At 42.9% G+C, this 21,656-nt stretch overlaps 1 protein-coding gene across 2 annotated transcripts in view; it reads left to right on the top strand.

Annotated features, from left to right (window-relative positions):
- LOC145396850 (limbic system-associated membrane protein-like) overlaps positions 1–21,656 on the top strand; it is a 325,065-nt gene extending 303,409 nt beyond the window's left edge. Inside the window, exons 3-10 of one of the 2 annotated variants that reach the window (XM_080270140.1) lie at positions 2,887–2,910; positions 14,645–14,790; positions 15,227–15,361; positions 16,564–16,713; positions 18,107–18,291; positions 19,337–19,459; positions 20,207–20,345; positions 21,284–21,656. In XM_080270140.1, coding sequence (XP_080126266.1) covers positions 2,887–2,910; positions 14,645–14,790; positions 15,227–15,361; positions 16,564–16,713; positions 18,107–18,291; positions 19,337–19,459; positions 20,207–20,345; positions 21,284–21,507 — 1,126 coding nt within the window. In that variant the 3' untranslated portion in view covers positions 21,508–21,656. The remainder of the gene's footprint in view (positions 1–2,886; positions 2,911–14,644; positions 14,791–15,226; positions 15,362–16,563; positions 16,714–18,106; positions 18,292–19,336; positions 19,460–20,206; positions 20,346–21,283) is intronic. The other variant, XM_080270141.1, reaches the window with a different exon arrangement.

Here is a 21,656-nt window from a genome sequence, read left to right as displayed (position 1 = left end):
GTAGGTAGGTAGGTAGATAGATATATAGATAGATAGATAGATATAGGTCAATAGATATAGATGAAGTGCATGAGGGTAAGTATGAACTGATCGAAATACCAGGGAGAGGAAAACTAGTTGCTCCCTTCAGTTCCACGACCTGTTTTGATACATTCCTTCTCCTTCAGACGGTTTTCCTCAGCCTGGGGAGAGAAATCAGGCTAGGGAGGGGTTAAGGGAGACTTTCTTTAACCCCCTTCACTGCAGACAATCCCTCCAAAGTCTTAAAAATCGTCTGGAGGCAGCAAGACCGAACTTTATAAATGGGTCATGGAAATAAAGGGAGCTAAGAAATATGGAAATGAATGAAAGACTTAGAAAAAATATGTAGCACAGATTACATAGGGTGGTCCAGATATAGCCCTTCTCTTGCACTCCCCTGGCTCGATTTCTCGTGTTTTGTGTGGACGGCTCTGTCAGCGAAATCAGTGTCTATCCATCATTTATCCATTTCCTACTCCCACTGCCACACTCGCGCCCACACCAGCAGACAGAGCCGGCTTAATCAGGACCTACCCTTCATCATTTATTCATCTCCTGCGCCCACTGCCACGCCCACACCAGCAGACAGAGCCGGCGCAATCAGGACCTTCCCTTCATCGTTTATTCATTTCCTGGTCTGTGTCTACCCTTCATCATTTATCCACATCCTGCTCCCACTGCCACACCCACGCCCACATCAGCAGACTCAGCCATCCCCCAACACACAAGTTACCACCAGGGGGGGTTCTAGTGCAGCGCTATTCACGAACAACCCTCTGCTTCCTTCCCATCCACCCAAACACCTTCATTTCGTTCCTCTCCACCCAAAACTCTTATATTTTCCGTTTTCCTTCCCCCCTCCCCTCCAAAAACTACACAGATACAAGTGTGGATATATCAGTGTTGTAGCGCTTTGTAGTATATCCTGCTGAGTGGATATGCTGCACTTTGAAGGTATACTCTTTGATTTGGTTGCTTTGAAGGTATACTCTTGATGCTTTGAGGGTATACGTATTGCTTTGAAGGTATACTCACTGATGCTTTGAAGGTATACTCACTGATGCTTTGAAGGTATACTCTTGATGCTTTGAAGGTGTACTCTTTGATGCTTTGAAGGTATACTCTTGATGCTTTGAAGGTGTACTCTTTGATGCTTTGAAGGTATACTCTTGATGCTTTGAAGGTATACTGGTGATGCTTTGAAGGTATACTCTGATGTTTTGAAGGTATACTCTTTGATGCTTTGAAGGTATACTCTTTGATGCATTGAAGTATACTGGTGATGCTTTGAAGGTGTACTCTTTGATGCTTTGCAAAGTGGGTATACCATATTCAAAGGAGTGAGGCATTATATTCTTTCTGTGTAATACTCTCTCTCTCTCTCTCTCTCTCTCAGGTGCTTCTTCCTTTAATTAAGCTATTTTTTTAAGGGGTTTCTCTTTGGGGGATATTTCTGTTGTTTGTCTCTGTTTGTCTGTTTTTTTCTCTCCCTTTTTGCCACCTTTCTCCTTCCTCCTCCTACTCTCTCTCTCTCTCTCTCTCTCTCTCTCTCTCTCTCACCTCTCCCTCCCCTCCCCTCCCCTCCCCTCCTCCTGTCCCCCTCCATGTGTAGCCCTCCACCCCCTCCCCCCTCTTTCTACAGTAGCCTTGTGTATCGTAGGGTGTTTAGTAGTGTAGTCTGTGTCCTGTTTACCACTACTACCACCATCGCTACCACAACTACCACCATTGCTACCACAACTGTCACCATCACCTCCACAGCTGCCACCATCACCCCCACAGCTGCCACCATCACCTTCACAACTACCACCATCGCTACCACAACTGTCACCATCACCTCCACAGCTACCACCACCACCTTCACAACTACCACCATGGCTACCACAACTACCACCATCACCGCACAGCTACCACCACCTGTACCACAATTACCACACATCCACACCACTCCACACCTGACCCATCCATCCATCCCACACCTTTCTTCCACACCACACACTCCTCATATACAGATCCACCTCCTGCCCACCCACACCACATACTTCATCACAGAATTCCACTCTTCACACCCCACATTCCACACCTCACGTACCCATCCCTCTCACTGTCACCTGTGTACTTCCCCCCTTTTCATTCTCTCTCCCTCCACACTTATCCACACCTCTCTCAATGCCATTACTTATAAACCCACATCCATGCAGTCTTAAGCCTTCCAAGCTTCCCCATACATTTTTTCTTCTAAGTTTTTCTAAGTAACACAAAGTAGCACTGAATTCTACCACTGTGTACCGCAAAATGTAGTAATGTAGCAGCCACTTGCACTCTCCTCCCACCACCACTTAAACACCACTTAACACCACAGTCCGTTTACCTGTGTCTCTTAAGTGTTTGTCTGTGTGTCATTATTTACCGCCGTAGAATTTAGCTCCCTCTCTTCACCCTTCTGTGCTGGGCTGATTGGGGCCATCAAATATCTCTCTTTATTTATATATATTTGTTATTTTTTTTTTCTCATTTAAGAGTGTGTACATTATTCATCTGGTGACTAAATATAATAAGTTTCTCTTTTAGATTAGTTTATTGCAGTGAAATGAAGGGAAAATCGACCTACGAAGAAAGAGGTACAGATTTCTTTATTTTTAAGTCGTCGTATCTAATTTCCCACCAAGATGGAGGGCGATTATTTTATTTTTAAACTTGTGGTGTTTTATTTTCCCTAATAATTTTCAGATCAGTTTGTAGTTGACTTTTGTAACTCTGAAAAGGGTAGGCTGATTTTCCCTCTTTTTTTTTCATTATTTTTTAATAACTACTTGACTCCTGTCTGGGCACGGCCGAAACTCCTCTCCTCTTTCTCTTCTACAGCGTGCCATATAACGAGATTCCCAGGTGGGTGAGGTGAGCGGGCACAGGTAGTGGGATGGCGCAGTATTCCCTTCAGCTTTACCTTGGCTCCGTTTTCTCTCATCAGCGCAGACTCATGAGATTAAACGACCAATGCCTTAGCTCCTTTTTATGTTATTTTTTTAGTTGGCCTTCGCATGTTCTGCCTCCCGACTTGGCGCTTTTGTTTACATATAACCAAGTGTTATAATAATTACCAATAACAGATCCTACTAATCAGATGACGTCATTCGTTGTACTGTGTATTGTAAAGCTGAAGAGCGTAAAAAGAATAGCCACGTTAGACTGTCCTTCTGTTTACGTAATAACTTCGCTCGTAAAAGCAAAAATGGCTACCCTTCGCCATTTTTAAATCCATGCCAAGTCCTTTCTGATAAACAAATATGGATCGCTTAGTAAATTAGCAGTTAAAAACGCCATAAATTAAGCTTTATAAAAATGTGAGAAGTTAGTGTTGACGGAGCTTCCTTTAAATCAAGCCTTATTAAGCTGCTACTCTGCTGTTGTGTCTTAGTGTCTGTGTTTCTCGTGGTAAATAACAAGCTGCTTGAAGCGTGTATTGTGGCACAGCGTAAATAAGCTTGCCTGTTTAAAATCACTCCTATGGGCTCGAATTCATGGTTTTATGCTCAGTGGGAAGCTTCGTAACTCCTCTTCCATAGCGATTTATTGTGGACAAAACATCCTATTATCCTCTTTGTTGTTGATGCGTACTGTCGATGACAAACACACACACACACACACACACACACACACACACGATATTAACAGCATGGATGAGAATGTTAAGGTGTAATATACAGAATAATTCGCCACGGAAAAAGCGCTACGAAGCCTCCTATGAATACGGCCCACAATGACAGACTTACGATCAATTATTTTATCTTACGCAACTCAGGTTACGAAGGGGGGAGGGGAGAAATCATGTCACTTCCCTCCTCTTCCTTCCTCTTCCCTTGTCTTCCTTCCTTCTCTTCCCTCTTCCTCTTCACTCCTTTCCCTCTTCTTCCTTCTCCTCTTCCTTCCTTCTCTTCCCTCTCCTTCCCTTCTCATCCCTCCTCCTCTTCCCTCCTTATCTCTCCTCTTCCTTCCTCCTCTTCCCTCCTCCTCCTCTTCCTCTTCTTCCCTCCTCCTTTTCCTTCCTCTTCTTCCTTCCTCATCCTCCTTCCTCTTCCTTCCCTCCTCGTCCCTCCTCATCCCTCCTCATCCTCTTCGCTTCTTCTTTTCCTTCTTCCTGCTCTTTCCACATCTTCCTTCCTCCTCTTCCATCCTCCTCCTCTTCCCTCCTCCTCTCTCCTCCCTCCTCTTCCCTCCAAAATCCAATCTTGAGATAAAAAATTAATTATAAGTCTGTTCGTGAATATCAAGCCTGGGTCGTATTCTCATTGGCTTAGACCTTCCGTAACACCTCTTCTTTGGCGAATTATTTTCCCAGTTACACCTTGATATGCTGTTGTGTGTCACTGATGCAAACTGTCGATATTAAGAAAGAAAAAAAAAACAGAATATGTAAGTGTAATAGGCAAAATAAGTCGCTAAGGAACGGATGCTTGGAAGGAACGTATGCCGTCGTGTTGTCGTTCTGAGCACTTTCTCCGTAGTGATTTATTTTGAATTTTACACCTTGATAGACAGGGCGACGTGAAGGTGATTTGTTTGTGGGCACCCCTTACGGAATTAAGGCGTCTGGCAATAGATACATAGATAGATAGATAGATAGTCTGTTATATGCTAGTTATATCAGTTTAATATCGAAATAGTTCAAATCACCGACATGCAATAGAATATGATGGTGTAATAACCGGAATAAATCGCTTAGGAAGAGGTGTTGGGGAGTATACGGCTGAAATTCTGGGTTTGTTTGTCGCTTGCTGAGGCGCATAGTCGACCGTCTTTTCTTGTTTTTGTTTTTTGTTTTTTTTTACGTTTTCTGTTTAGGGATGCGCACTGTGTTTTTCTCTTGCTCGATCTGCGCAGTGAATGAAAACGGGATGAGTTGATTTGTTTAGGCTAGTGTCCCCTTGTATTCGCGCTGGGGGGCTTCGTAATGCTTGATCCTTGGCGATTTATTTTGCTTTGTGCACTGTGATGTCTTCTTGGATTATACGGATGCGGGTTATGTGTGTGTGTGTGTGTGTGTGTGTGTGTGTGTGTGTGTGAAAGAGAGAGAGAGAGAGAGAGAGAGAGAGAGACAGACAGACAGACAGAGACAGACAGACAGACAAAGACCGAGAAAGAGATGAATAACATACAAGAGGTTATTCAGGTTTACCGGACAGAAAATAAATCGCCAAGGAAGAGGTGCAACGGAGCATCCTAAACCAAGGGGACTGCGGCTGATAAACCCAATGCTTTTAAACCCTAGGGCTGTGATCCCGTGGGCCTAGGAGGTTCCCGGCACTTCTTCGTGACTAGTTTTATTTCTGCATTCAAGTTGATATTCTCTTGTGTGATATTTACAAGAACTAAGTTTATATTAACTTTCGGTTCTCTCTCTCTCTCTCTCTCTCTCTCTCTCTCTCTCTCACACACACACACACACACACACACACACACACACACACACACACACAAATAAATAACCATAAATAAATAAACAACAGAATATAAGTTGGGAAAATCGTAAATGTCACACGAGAGAATAATTAATTGTACCCTGCAAAATAAATCGCTATGGAAGAGGTGCTAAGGAGCCTCCCAAGCCCACGAAACTAGCCTTAGTCTTAGCTAGTTGCCTGTTGATGAGGGAGGAGGAGCGCTATTGTTCACTAGATCATTATGACATGCTATTTTTTTTTTGTCTAGTAAATACTAGTTGAGAGAGGAGGCTAGAAGTAATGCTAATTGTAGTCCTAAATGGGAAGGAATCTAGAATAGCCGAGTCCTAGTTTGATGCTTAGATTTGTGCTAGTAATGTGATGGCTAGTGTAGAGGCTGCCCCCCCACCAGTACCTTTTATCAATATAGAATTAGGTTAGATGTGTTCTTTATTTTTTTTTATTCATTTTTGTGTAGTTACCCCTTGTATATTTTCTCTACATCTTCGTTTTTTATCTCCCCTCACTCCAGCCCATCCCTACTACTCTTTCTCCCCTTCCTTTCTAACCCATTCCCCCCCTCCTAGTTCCTCTCTAACTTCTCCTAACCCCTCTCCAACCTCTCCATCTAACCCCTCTCCAACCTCTCCTCCTAACCCCTCTCAAACCTCTCCTAACCCCTCTCAATCTCTCCTCCTAACCCCTCTCTAACCTCTCCAAACCCCTCTTCAACCTCTCCTCCTAACCCCTCTCCAACCTCTCCTAATCCCTCTCCAACCTCTCCAAACCCCTCTCAACCTCTCCTCCTAACCCCTCTCTAACCTCTCCAAACCCCTCTCCAACCTCTCCTAACCCCTCTCCAACCTCTCCTCCTAACCCCTCTCCAACCTCCCCTTCTAACTCCTCTCTAACCTCTCCTAACCCCTGTCTATCCTCTCCTCCTAACCTCTCTCCAACCTCTCCCCAGTTTCACCTCCCTTTCCCCAGTTTCACCTCCCTTTTCCCACTTTCCCTTCCCTGTCCCTAGTTTCACCTCCCCCAGTTTTACCTCCCCAGTTCGTTCTCCCCCAGTTTCACTCCCCAGTTTTACCTCCCCAGTTCCACCTCCCAGTTTCACCTCCCCCAGTTTCACCTCCCCCAGTTTCACCCCCCAGTTTCACCTCCCAGTTTCACCTCCCCCAGTTTTACCTCTCCCAGTTTCACCTCCTCTAGTTTCACCTCCTCCAGTTTCACCTCCCGGTTTCACCTCCCCAGTTTTACCTCTCCCTCAGTTTTACCTCCCCCAGCTTTACCTCCCCCAGTTTCACCCCCCAGTTTCACCTCCCAAGTTTCACCTCACTTTCCTCCCATATTATTTTCCTCATTGACTTAATAATAATCCCAAATAAATACAAATGTATCCGTTTCAGTAATGCCAAAATCCAGTTTCATCTCGGCAAGATTCTGTGCAAAGTTGAATCATTGTTATATATACATTTTATAAGATAGTGGAACAAAGGTAGTAAAGGCAGAGTATCATGAAAGAGGTGGTTAGTTTTAAAATTACCCCCTCCATCCAAAAAAAAAAAAGGAAAACAGAAAAAGAAAGGAAAAAGAAAAATGTCATTGTTTTATATAGCCCGTGAAGTAAGTTACATTTTTTTTTTCTTTTTTTTGCATTAGAGAGTGTCCACACCAAATACTTGCTGGTGCGGGCGGGAACTCTGAATTACTGTAACCCATAGAAGCTCTCGTCCACACCCGCCCACGCCAGCAAGCATTTGGTATGGGCACTACCTTAGAGATGGGTTTGTGTGTTTTGAGAGTGCCTGGAGTGAAATCTAATGCCGGAAAAGGGATTCTGAACCACTCATCCTTGTGGTCATGTTACTTCATCGCTTCCATCACCCTATCCCTCTCGCTTTGCCAATAGGTTAAATTTTGTCTTCCCGTGTTTATATTTTAAGAGGATTGTGTAACAGATAATGGGTTTCAGTTCCCTTCCTGTAACCGCAAAGGGATTCGGAACCGATCCCTTTTATGTTCTTATTTCTTCCATCATTTCCACCACCCTGTTCCTTCCTCCGGCCATAGTTTAAGCTTCGTCTTCCCGCGTTTATATTTTGAGAGGATTGTGTAAGAAATTATAGGCTTAAATTCCCTTCATGTAGCCTCAAAGGGATTCAGAACCCATCCTTCTTACTGTATAATACTGTTACCGCCATCTCGTCCACCACCCTGTTCCCTCCGTCTATAATTTAAGCTTCGTCTTCCCGCGTTTATATGTTGAGAGGATTATGTACGATATTATAGGTTTAAAATCCCTTCATGCATCCTTAAGGGGAATCAGAACCGATTGTATTTACATGTTACCACCCTCGCTTCTTAATCCGTATTCTCGTCTTCATAAACTTCGCAGCACTTCTTTCTTAGCGACTTAATTTCATTTTACGCGTTCATATTTTTCTCTATATTATCTGAAAGCTGTTAGATATTGACTTAAGCCGCATCGGTAGCTTAAAAGAGGGAATGAAGAGGTAGAATTAGTCGCTGAAGAACAAGTGTTAAGTCTCGTAAATCTCTCCCTGTTTCCCAAGCCTTCTACAGATTTTTCCCGTTCACTCATAAGCTCTCGCATCAAATCTTTTCATATACTCCTAGTCTGTCCAATTTAAGCAGGAGAATAATTCGCTGAGGAAGAAATGTTGCGAGATATCCTCAGTATCTCCCTTTTTCCTAATTCGTCTACATTTTCTTTCTAATTTCTCTGATAAAATCTCGTGTCAGATTTTATACTCAGTCTGTCCAATTTAAGCAGGAAGATAATTCGCTGAGGAGAAAATGTTACGAAATCTTCCGAGTCTCTCCCTGTTTCTCAAGTTGCCTACAGTTTCGTCTTTTCATTATCTCTTCAAAAATTTCGTATTAGAATTCTTGTCGGGTAAGGCTCCCTAACACCTCCTCCTTAGCGATTTATTTTCCAAACTACCCATTAGCATCCTCTTTTTTTCTGCATACATCCTTTTTATTATAGACATAGATTGCGTATATGACGCAGACGACTATAGTATCGGGGCAGAATCAGGAATAAATCGGTAAGGAAGAGGGGTTAAGGAGCTTCCGTTGTCCGCCCTATGCCTCCCTTCTGGCTCTTCAACCCTTTCAGCACGATAACTTTTTAAAATTCTTACTACCCCATTATTTATTTTTTTTATTTTTTTTTCTATATTTATTTATTTATTTGTTTTATTTATTTTTATTTATTTATTTTTTTATTTTATTTTATTTTATTTTTCCATTTACTCATTTATTTTATTTTTATTTATTTATTAATTTGTTTTATTTATTTTTGTTTCTTGTTTTTTATTTATTTATTTTATTTTATTTTTATTTATTTATTAATTTGTTTTATTTATTTTTATTTGTTTTTTGTTTTTATTTATTTATTTTATTTTATTTTTATTTATTTATTAATTTGTTTTATTTATTTTTATTTGTTTCTTGTTTTTTATTTATTTATTTTATTTTTTCCATTTATTTACTCATTTATTTTTATTTATTTTTATTTTATTATTTTATTTATTTATTTATTTATTAAGTTTTACGGTAAATATGAACTCTTACGGATGGGGTTAAAAAAAAAGGAAAAAAAAAATCAATAAGGTTTTTTTTCTTGAGCCAAATTAAATCATTTTCAGAACAGAATTTATATCCTCGTACTGAAGGGTTCAAAAATTCAGCCTATGTATCCTGATGATTTTATTTTATTATTTTTTTATCTTCAGAGTTCGCCCCTCTCTCTCTCTCTCTCTCTCTCTCTCTCTCTCTCTCTCTCTCTCTCTCTCTGCTTGCGATTAACCTGAGGACTTTTTAATACTATACCCTTTTCACTCTAACTTGGCCTAAAATTGCCTTCTCTCCACCTTGAATCCTAGGCTGTAACAGTAGACTAACAGTGGAATACGCTGCTAGTCACGAAGAAGTGCTGTGGAAGGGACGTAGAGCCGTAGTATTGCCCTTTTCTGCCACCTACCTACGTGACATGGACGAAAGTTTGGGCCAAGTTAGAGTGAACAGAGTATAGTGTATTCTGAACTGCATGATTGTGTTGTTAAAGAGTTGTATTTTAGTTGGGGTGTAAGATTCCGTTTCGCCATTTCCTTAGCGATTTATTTTGCAGTGTGAACCTTTATCTTGGCCTCTATGTCATTATTATTATTATTATTATTGTTATTATTATTGACAGTTGCCAGTAGAGGATATTAAGGTGAAATGTGCAAAATAAGCTACTGAGGAGACGGTACTATTATTATTATTATTATTATTATTATCATTATGTTGATGATGATGATTGATACCATTATTATTACTGACTTTGCTTTTCTGTATTTCTTCCTTTTTTTCCGTTTTCTCTGCCTGCCCATCTCCCAGCCAGCCCATCCTCTGACATCTCTGCCTGCTTGTCTGCCTGTCAGTCTGCCTGCCTGTCTGTCTACCTGTCTGCTTTTTACCCATGCTCTTTGGCACTGATAAATATTTTCCCTACAGATTATTATTATAGACTAATGTTGATAATTTCAGCTCTTGGGACGATGTTAGGATGATGAGTTTTGAAAGAGGTGAATGTTTATGATGATGATGATGATGATGATGATGATGATGATGATGATGATGATGGATGTATTGTACGTTTTGGTAGACTTACATAGCGATGGATGTGTATAAGAGATGCATGGACGGAAATTGTGCTGAAGAGGAACGCCTTCATGTGGTGTGCCAGGTTATACAAACGTCCCTCAGTTCCCTAGAGAGAGAGAGAGTGAGAGAGAGAGAGAGGAGGGGGGGTAACTTGCAGGAGGAGGGCAACTTCAGCCTTCAATCCACTGTGTTCACGTTCAGAGGAGCCTGGGGTCACAACTACCCCTATACTCCTTTCACTCTTAACTTGGCCTAAAATTGCCATCTTGAATGCTGAGTCGTGACAGTAAACACTAGAATATGATGCTAGTCACGAAGAAGTGCTATAACAATGATGTTGAACCGTAGTGGAGTCTTCTTCTGATCATGAGCTACGTGTAATTACCTGACAGAGGACGAAAATCTAGGTCAGGTTAAGGTGAAAGAACTCTACTGAGACGAACACTACTCGGATGAACTGAACCGAGATTAACTTTGCCGAGTTTGTTGATACATTATGAGAGATGTATACGAGGGGTGTAAAGAGAGTCTGAGACAGTTTATTCCTGACTAGTTTCGCACAGAGTTTCTTCACAGTAAATAATCCCATGTGTAGACAGTAAACAAAAAAATAGAATAAGTAAATAAATAAATAAATACACGTCATCAGATTGTAGAAGTAAAATGAACAAGCGTCTCAGTGGAATATATTAGACTCAAAGACGAAAAAAAAGAAAGAAAGAAGGAAAAAAAGGGAAAGAAAAAGGTCACAAAGCGGTGAGGTCATTTCAACCCACCATAAAATGAAACTTCCATGTATTATCTACTTTTTATCATCATCTTTTTCCTTATCACTCTAAATTAGATCCACTGCTCAGCCGGATTTTGTAGCTCTAGGAGGGAGAGTGACGGCCGTTCTTAACCCTTCCTGATGCTGGCGATGTACTGATGATAAAATGGTGTCTATAGGAAGAGAATGCATGTGAAAAAGGAAGTGTTGTAATGGATATTTACGTGTGTGTCAGACTGTTAATCTACCCTAATTTAACCTTACCTTACCTTACCTGACCTTACCTTACCTTACCTTACCTTACCTTACCTTACCTTACCATATCTTACCATACCTTACCATACTTTACCATACCTTACCTTACCTTACCTTACCTTACCTTACCTTACCATATCTTACCATGCCTTACCATACTTTACCATACCTTACCTTACCTTACCTTACCTTACCCAACCAAACCTAACCTTATTTCATTTCGCTTTTTCTTTGGTTGGTAAAAACGATACGACATTCGGTCTTTGAACATTTGAAGATTATTTTTTTTTGGGGGGGGCCTCTCACCTCACTTTTTTTTTTTTTTTTTTTTCAGTTTTGAGGGGGCTTTTCACACTAAAGGGGTTAATCTTAAATCGTATGAAATGAAATAACGATGATTTTTTTCGTGTTATCTTTCTTGGAATATTATCAGCCAGTAAGATGCAGTGGTGTACAGTAATTACAGCAAATATTACAAAGGAAGAGGAATGGATACAGGAAGGAGTGTACATTACCTGTGAGTTGACCTAAGTAATTTATGATGGTAATGGTGATGATGATGATGACGTGATGATAATGTAGCGGCTGCTGCTGCTGATGATGATGGTGGTGGTGGTAATGCTGCTGTTGATGATGATGATGATGGTGATGATGATGATTTAACTCTCGTGTAGAACTTAGCTCTGTCGATTAGGCGCTGGTGCATGGTGTGATGTTAAAAAAAAAATGCCCTCTTCTCTCCAGTGTATTTTTGAGTTAGTTTTGTAAATTTGAGTGTGTATGCTGCATATAACAACGTAATCCTCCTTTGCCTGAAATCCCTTCAGTACGACGCATTACAGTATTATTATTATTATTATTATTATTATTATTATTATTATTATTGCACGAATACTACTACTACTACTACTACTACTACTACTACTACTACTACTGCTACTACTACTACTACTACTATTATTATTATTATTATTATTATTACTGCCACCTAAAAGCTTGGCTCAGGGAGACGTCTCGTACTGAAGGGGTTTAATTCTTTCTTTTCTTCCTGCTTTACCACCAAGAATCCTTATTGCATTTTCTCCCTTAACATCCTTTTTTTAGCAACTTATTCTTACTCTGGCCCCGTGTAGTCAATAGGTTAAATATGTCCTTCTTTTTGCAGTATTTCCCTCTCTCTCTCTCTCTCTCTCTCTCTCTCTCTCTCTCTCTCTCTCTCTCTCTCTCTCTCCCTAGTCCCTTGAATTCATTACCTTCTCCCTCCTTACATTCTTTCTTCCGCCAGACGGTTTATATTCAGCCTAAGATTTTTTTTCCTGCCTAGAGGGGTTAGACACAGCCTTCATGGACCCCTTCAGTGCGTAAGGCCTCTCTGGAGCTGAATAAAATCGTCTGAAGCCTGAAACAGTAAAGAGGATGTCGCTAGGAGTTAGAGGATTTACTGTCTCTCCCCATTTTCTTTTCTCCCCATTTGCTGTTCTTCCCATTTTCTGTTCTCCCCATGTGCTGTTCTCCCCATTTACTGTCCTCCCAATTTTGTTCTCCCCATTTTCTGTTCTCCCCATTTTGTTCTCCCCATTTACTGTTCTCCCCATTTTCTGTTCTCCCCATTTTCTGTTCTCCCCATTTTCTGTTCACCCCATTTACTGTTCACCCCATTTACTGTCCTCCCCATTTACTGTTCTCCCAATTTTCTGTCCTCCCCATTTACCGTTCTCCCCATTTTCTGTCTTCATGTACTATTCTCCCCATTTTCTGTCCTCCCCATTTTCTGTCCTCATTTGCTGTTCTCCCTATTTACAGTTCTCCCCATTTTCTGCTTCCCCATTTCCTGTTCCCTCAAATAAATGTCTTCTTGGTATTTTCACCAGGCTAACATCAGGCGATTCTCCTCGGCTGTTAGGATGAAAAAGTACCTCACCAATCCTTTCTCCGTTTAGGACACACCATTAGCATTTTTTTTTCCAGGCTAAGGTCGCGTCCATACCAAATGCTGATGTGGGCGGGAGGTCTGCATCACCGTAAGGCCGCGTCCATACCAAATTCTTGCTAACTCAGGCTGTTCTGCGCGGTTGTGGGCGGTGGGTTTCATTAATATTAATATAACTCGTAGAAGAAGCAGGTGGACGCGGGCGGATGAGAGTGAAGTTTTTTTTTAATAGGTTTCAGTGATGCAGAACTCCACCCGCACCAGCAAGTGTTTGGTGTGGACGCGCACTTATCCATTGAAGTTCTTATCCACGCCCACCCACTTCAAGAGCCTCTCCTATGGGTTACAGTGACGCTTAACTCCCGCCCACACCCACCCACACCAGCAAGACCTTGGTGTGGACGCGCACTAAGACAAGACGATTTTAACTGCGAGAACCCATAGCAGTCAGGTTAAAACTGCCTTTGTTAACTTTTTTATTATTAAAGCCAACACCAGATGCTTTTTCCAGTTTGAGAATTCGAAGTGAGGTATTCTAGACACTGAAGAACTAAAAAAAGAAAAAAGAAATAAAAGAAAGAAGGAAAGAAAAGAGAGTATAGGAAAACTACAGGATTAAGGTACTTTTTAAGATGTCCACAGCTGACAATACAAAACAACACAGCACAATTAGGAGATGTTACAAAACCCTCCTTGGCACAGCACCCCTCCCCCTCTCCCCCAAAAAAAAAAAAAAAATCCTCCTTAAACCGCCCCCACCAAAAAAAAAAAAAAAAAAATCCTCCTTAAACCGCCCCCCCCCAAAAAAAAAAAAAAATCCTCCCCAAAACACGCCTTCCAAAAATCCTCAAACCGCACCTCCAAAAAAAGTCCTCCCCAAACCGCACCAAAAAAAAAAAAAAAAAATCCTCCCCAAACCGCACCAAAAAAAAAAAAAAAAATCCTCCCCAAACCGCACCTTAAAAAAAATCCTCAAACCGCACCTCCAAAAAAAAAATCCTCCCCAAACCGCACCTCAAAAAAAAAAAAACCTCCCCAAACCGCACCTAAAAAAAAAAAAAAAACTCCCCAAACCACATATCAAAAAAAAAAAAAAAAAAAAATCCTCCCCAAACTGCACCTTCAGAAAACCGCACCTCCCCAAATAGCACCTAAAAAAAAAAAGATCCTCCCCAAACCGCAACCCCCCCAAAAAAAAAATCCTGTCGAAACCGCACCTCGAAAAAAACGCACCTGCAAAAAACCTCACATCCAAAAAATTCCTCTCCAAACAGCACCTCCAAAAAAATCCTCTCCCAAAAACCGCACCTCCAAAAAACTGCACCTCCAAAAAAAAAAAACCAACTCCAAAAAGATCCTCTCCAATCCGCACCTCCAAAAAACCGCACCTCCAAAAAACCCGCAACTCCAAAAAAAAAAAAAAAAAAAAAAAATCCTCTCCAAACCGCACCTCCAAAAAAATATCCTTTCCAGACCGCACCTCCAAAAAACCTCCCCCCTTCCCCTCCCCCAACTCACCCCAGTGCGTGTTTTGGCCACTCCCTCCCTCAGGATCCACGTGGAAGATGGTCGTCAGGGCAACAGGGGCGTGGACCTTGTTATGGAGAATATCACGAGGCAGGACAGGGGAAGATACACGTGTTCTGCCAACGTGGATGGCGTGGAGGAGTCCGTCTCTTTCACACTGCTGGTCCATAGTAAGTAGAGGGAGAGGGAGAGAGAGAGGTGGGAGAGAGTGGGTGGAAGGATGAATGAATGGATGAGTGTGTGTGTGTGTGTGTGTGTGAGAGAGGGTGGGGAAGGGGGGAAGGAGGAAGGGATGGGTGGAAGGATGAGTCTATGGATGGATGAATGGACGGGTGGATGGATGGATAGATAGACGGATGAAAGGGTGGATGATGGATGGATGGATGATGGATGGGCAGAGAGAGAGAGTGAGAGAGTGAGAAGCTAAGAATCAGGCAGTCATCTTGTTTATCCCCAATCTCTCTTCTCTTTCCTTCTGTCACCACTTTTAATTCCCCACTATCATTCCTCTGTTCTTCCTCCCTATCCCCTGCTTTCATTCCTCTGTTCCTCGTCCCTATCCCCTGCTTTCATTCCTTTCTTCTCACCACCCATCCCTACCCACAGAGCTGATCGACTTCCAAAACACGCCAGCAGTGCAGTTCCTGGAGGAGGGCGCTGACTCGGAGCTGCTTTGCAATGTTGACGGCGATCCTGTACCAACTGTGTCCTGGAAAGCAAATGGCGGGAATATTCAGTATGGTAAGGTTTATGCTATTACCTCCTATTCTATTATTTCTCATGATATTTTCCCCCTTTCTATATTATTTTGGTATGATATCTTCTTATTCCTTTATATAATTTCCTCTGTTCTCCCCTCCTCTTTCATTTCTTGCTTTGTTTTTCTTCTCGTGTCGTGGAAAGCTAATGGCTGGAATATTCAAAATAGTAAGGTTTATGCTGTAACCTCCTAGTCTATTTTTTCTTATGATATTTTCCGTTTTTATATTATTCTGTTTTCCCCTCTTTCATTTCTCATTTTGTTTTTCTTCTCTTTCTACTTTTCATTCTGAGTCATCCCCATTCCTTTCCTTCTCTCTTCTCCTTTTCTTTCCTTTTTCTTCTTTACTCATCTCAGAAGCCCTCTCTCTCTCTCTCTCTCTCTCTCTCTCTCTCTCTCTCTCTCCCATTGCTACATGTTCCTTCTTCCCTTCTTCTTTTGGTCTTTTCCTCTCTCTCTTCTGCCTCTCCTCCTGTGATGTGTATGGTGACCCTTTGTTACTGTGTGTTGTAAGGCTCAAGGAAGATTATGTGTGGTAAGAACAAGTAAGTCTTCTTCCTCTTACAAGACTTGATTGGTGCGTCTGTGTTATGTTCCGGAGAGGTCTGATTAGAGAGATTCAAGAGAGAGAGAGGTGGGGATGCCTTCATGTAGTGGCAGTGATATAGCCGGGAAGATCCACTGCCTAGCTTTACAAACGTCCCTCAACACCTTCCTTATCCCCCAAGAAAGGATGAAGGACTGACAGAGAAGGGCAGTTTCCATTTCCGTCCCACCTGGTTCACGTATCAGATGACCCTGGAGTTACTACTACTACTACAACAATACTACTACAACCACCACCACCACCACCACTACTGCTGCTACTACTACTACTACTACTACTACTACTACTACTACTAATAATAATAATAATAATAATGATTCCCCCCCTCGCCACTGCCCAGTTTTAACTTAGGAAATTGATGTAGCACACCCTTAATATGCGCAGGCGAGACCTTAATGGCGAAGAACAGCAAACATCCTCTGTCAGACTGTTATTACATGATTGTCTTGATATTGGGGTAAAGTGTTGCTGTGAGTGGCGGAATTCTACAAGTGTTATTATGACTGATGTAATCCTATAGGTGTTCGTATGACTTATGTAATTCTAGCCCCTCTAAATCCCGTCCCCTCCCCCCAGACGACAAGTACCAGCGTGGAAGCCGGGAGTCCAACCTGCTGGTCAAGAATGTCACTCTGGAGGACCGCGGGACCTACCAGTGTAGCGCTGTGCAGCTCTCGAACCACATCTCAGAGATTAAGAATTTCTACATTGATGTCAAAGTTCACCGTGAGTATGCAGGAGTGGGGGATTGATGAGAGATCAGGGATGTGTATAAAGCAGTATGTGTGCAGGAGGTGGATTAATATTGAGGTCAGGAATTTATATAAGGTCATATTTATGCAAGAGAGAGGGATTCTGTGAGATAACACTCTTCACCTTCTGCACCCAGGTGGCAGCTGGGTGTGGAAGGTGAGGGATGTGAACGTTCAGGGTAGGGTTGCAAGAAGCAGACCAATAAAGACCTGAGACCATATCAAAGAGTGTGACCTCAAGAATAAGGGACCTTATAGGGAGGCAGCTAGAGATCAAACAGTTGGAGAGACACAAATAGGTGACAAGGGCTGACGCAATCATGGTGGAGAAATTATAACGAAACAAAACAAAACGGAGGATTTACCATATGTAACATCCTGAGGGGAGTCAGAAGAACATCGGGTAAGAAATTCAGCTTGTAACTAGAAGAAGCTTGAGTCTCAGGCCGGGGGTGATGGGTGGGGGGGGTGGGAAGTGGTGGGTGGGGAGGGGGTTGGGGTGGTGGGTAGGGGGTGGAGGGGTGGTTAGGGACTTAGGGTGTCGGTGGGTGTTGGAGGGGTGGGGTGGTTTTGGGGGTGGGGGTTTGGGGGTGGTGGGAGTAGGTGGTGGGGGATGGGGGTGGAGGTAGTCAGGGGGATTGGTTGGGAGTGCGGGGTGGTTGAGGGGATGGGGATAATGGGGGGGCATGGAGGATTTGTGGTGGGGGACTTTGGGGTGGGGGATGGGGAGTTTGGGGTGGGGAGGGTGTGGGTGGTGGGAGGGTGAGGGTTAGGGATGGTAAGGGGCAGTGGGGGGGTTGAGAACTGTGGGGATGGGGGTGTGGGTGCAGTGGGGGGGCAATGGGGGGTTGGGGTGGGGGGGTGGTTGGGAGGGTAGGGGATGGTGTGTGGGTGTGGTGGTAGGGGGGTGGTGTGGGTGGGGTGGGTGTGGTGCGGACACATGAAATTTTTTACCCTACTACCCTCGGACAACATATGCTGACTCCCGTCTTTTAGGAGTTAATGTAATACCTCTTCTGAAACCTCACTCCCACACCTCTGAACACAAATGCACCACTCCTAGCCTTACTGACACACCTCTACTACCATCATGTCTTTCTCCTACCCATACCCAATCCTTACCTCATCCACCCTTCCATAACCAAATCTCCACCATATACCACCACCAATACCATTCCATTCCTAACCACACTTCCCTTCTGACCACACTCTGGTCTCTTCTAACTACACAACTTTCTGTTACCCGCACCTCCACCTCCTGCCCATACCTAACCAAACCATCTCCCACCAACACCTCTACCTTTCCTATTCAGATCCCTATCTTCCACTCACATCTCTATGTCTCCTAACCCCATCTTCACTGACAGACAAGCCCCTGGAGGATGAGGACGGGATGAAGGAAGCATATAGCTTCATGCAGGGGCGTGTCAACCTGACCTGCGGGGCAGTAGCGGAACCTCAGGCCAACTTCACGTGGATCAAGGACGATGAGATTATTGTACCATCTGACACTGTCCAGATCTTTACTGATGAGCACCAGAGCGTCTTGCAGGTGAGGGGAGGAAGTGAGGAGAAGAGGGAATGGGGAGGGGGTATATGAAACTGAGAGGATGAAAGCAAGAAGGGGTGAGGGAATGAGGTGACAGTGATGGAGTAAAGTGAAGTGGTGATGGTGAGGGGATGAATGGAAGATGTGATAATGAGGGGATGAAGGGAAGAGGTGATAATGCAGGGATGAAGGGAAAAGGTGATAGTGATGGGGTGAATGGAGGAGATGAGGGAAGGGAGTTAGGGGAAAAGGTTAAAGTAAGGAAATAAAGGGAAGAGATGATAATGAATGGGTGAAGGAAAGAGGTGATAATGAAGGGTGAATGGGAGGACAGGCAAGGAGCAGGAAGTTTGGGAACACTGTGGTGCTCATGTGAGTGTACTGAAAAATATCAGAGGTATCCTGAGATTGTTTGGTCCTATGAAGAATGAGAGACTGACTAGAAGTATGTGAATGAGGTGGAGGGGGAGAGGAGGAGGGGGGGAGGTTGAGGAAGGAAGGATTGGAAATGTATATAAGTGAGGTTGGTGTGAGTTGAAGGGAGGACAGCCTGATGGCAGAGGACAGGGTGTTATGGAGGCAGTTTGTCCAAGGTCAGTCCCTCTGGTGTGAAGGCACCTTAATATATAGACAGTATTGTAAACTGATTAATTTTGGTATGTACAAGTAAAAGAAAAAAGTCAGCATTATTTTGTTGTATTTCTGACAAATCCTTTATTCAGTCAACTGCCTTCTGATAAGCCATTAAGAGCTTATGTGAGAAATATCTGAGCTGGTAGATAGTGAACAGTATACTATATAACATTTCATCATCTGAGATGGCTAACTGCGCTGTGCAAGATTTTTAAAAAAATCCCGTTTTACCCTATTTGAGGTGTACAGGCCCGAGGCTAGGCTAGTGCGGTCTAGTACATTTGAGGGTACATGACCGGCCTACTTCCCTTACTGGTATTATATGATTAAAAAAAAAAAAAAAAACTCTAGTCACCTCTCAGAGACTAAATTTATGGAAGCAGTCACTCAGTCTGTCATCTCTTTCCCCCACCAGCTGACGGTGAATGACCCAGACCAGTTTGGAGACTACCTGTGCAAGGCGGAGAACAAGATGGGCACCATGGAGCGTGTTATTGTGCTGACCAAGGGAGACAAACCACCCACACCAGAATTTAAGGTTTGGGCAGCTTTCTTGTTTCATACCCCAGAATTTAAGGTATGGAGAGCTGTTTGCTTTATATCCCAGAATTTTAGGTTTGGTTAACTTTCTTGTTATATATCCCAGAATTTAAGGATTGGAGAGCTCTCTTGATGTATCTTCTGGAGTTTAATGTTGGGGAACTCATTTGTTTTCTACTGGTATTTAATTTCTAGCACTATGATTTAAGATTGAGCTTTGTTTTATATTTGCATCCGTGACCCTGGAGTTAAAGGTTAAGCAGCTCTCTTGTTTTATGTTGACCCCTATTCCTTATCTGCATTCCCAGGTTTTCCCGTTATTCCACCTGCAGTCAACTTCAGGAGACTTTTCAAACCAGTGGGGATAGATAATAGACTTCATTAACCTCTTGATGCCTAGAGATCCCTCCTAATGTTGAATAAAGTCATAAGGTGGTAGCTTTATTAAAACAAAAAAATACATCATTGTGTTGGATAGGTTAACTATCCCCTTAACAAGTAAAAACTGTCTTCAGAATGACAAAAAGTGTCCTTAAAGTCATTATAAACTGCCTTCATTATGACAAAAAATCTTCCACTAGTGTAAACTGTTCTCATAATGAGTAAAAAAAGAAAATGCCACGGCTGAAAAGTGTTTCCATAATGACCAGAAAACTCCCACAACTATAAACTGACCTAAAAAATCTAAGGATATCATCAAAAAGTTAATACTATCTTGGTTCCAAAATTCATTCCCATTTCACAGGTGACACGCGCAGATGTCAATGCACTACACTTGGAACTACACGCCCGAGACCCAGAGATGCCCATCCTAGCCTACAGGGTGCAGTACAAGGAATCAGGGAATGAGTGGGACCAGGCACCTGCTGTTGAGTTCAAGAAGGGTATGTTTGTTAGGAGGAACTGGTGGTGCAATGGTTAGAACATCCGACTGTCAGCTGGAAGGACAAAGTTTGATATTCAGGCTGGTCAGACTGTTGGACTGTTTTTTCCATTTCCATCTTTACTGGAGACCTGGATGAAAAGTGAATATCGTGGGTCATGTCCTGAAGAAAGATGGAACAAGAATACATTATTTGTCATGACCCTTCCACAACAGTCCCCATTCCTGACTGTGTGTGTAGGGTGATGGTCACCCTAGTCTGGCTAGGTACACTTGTATCTCTCTGGGGGGGTCACTTTCTGGTGGAGGTTCTTAAAGGATGTCATTTGGCTGAAGGTTTTGGATGGCTGTGGTGGTTATGTGTTTGTGTATATGCCTGTGAAAAGTAGTGTTAGGTGAAGGAGACGGAATGTTGTTTAGGCTTTTTTTTTTTCATTCTTTCTCTTTAGGAGGGTAGGGGGGAGGATGGAGAGTGAGAGACTAACAAGGAGAATGTATGTGAGTGAGGTGGAGGGGAGGAGAGGGAGGGGGAGGCCAAGGATGAGATGAAGGGATGGGATGGAGGTACTGTATATGAGAGGGGGGGATGTGAGCTGGGAGCAGTGGTGTGAAATGGCAGAGGACAGAGTGACATGGAGGCGGTGTGTTTGTGGCCACCCCTTACGGGATTAAGGCTTCTGGCAATAGATTGAAAGGGGGGAATGTAACATAAAGGTACATGTGTAGAGTGTAGTACATAGATGGGTTGGATCCTGTTCTTAAGCAATGAATAGTGTCTCTATCATATCCATATAATCCTTCACATGTGGTATTTTTGCTGTGTGGTGCAAGTGACCTAAACAATATTTGTGATCTCTGTACATCCATTTGTTATTGTTAAAGGTGGTTATTTACACAAAATCAAGATCATATATCAAACACAACACCTCTCTTCACCAGGCGATGAGTATGTCATCAACAGCCTGAAGCAGAACACCCTGTACGTTCTTCGTGCGGCCGCCAAGAATGCGGCTGGGTACTCGGACTTCACAGGCACAGAGATGCAGCGCACGGCTATGGCCCGGACGGCTTCACAGCAGGCAAGCTCCAGCAAACCGTCTACCACACCCTTGTTCTCCCTAGCCTTTGTCCTCTCCTTCTTCGCCATGGCCGCTCGCTTGTGAATGGCTGGACATATTGGCCACCTCTAGCTGACCCTATAGCTTGTTTGGTAGAGTTTAATATATGGCACAGTATAACAGATCACTGAAGCCATGTAAAGAGAGTCAGGTAGGTAGCTTCCCTTACCTAGAGAATGATCAGTATTGTTTTT

This window comes from Coenobita brevimanus, chromosome 39 (genome assembly GCF_032717465.1).
Source record: "Coenobita brevimanus isolate Jiangsu-jjx chromosome 39, ASM3271746v2, whole genome shotgun sequence".
Classification (NCBI taxonomy): Eukaryota; Metazoa; Arthropoda; class Malacostraca; order Decapoda; family Coenobitidae; genus Coenobita; species Coenobita brevimanus.
Note: the sequence above shows the minus strand (reverse complement) of the source record. Positions and strands in the feature narration are given on the sequence as shown.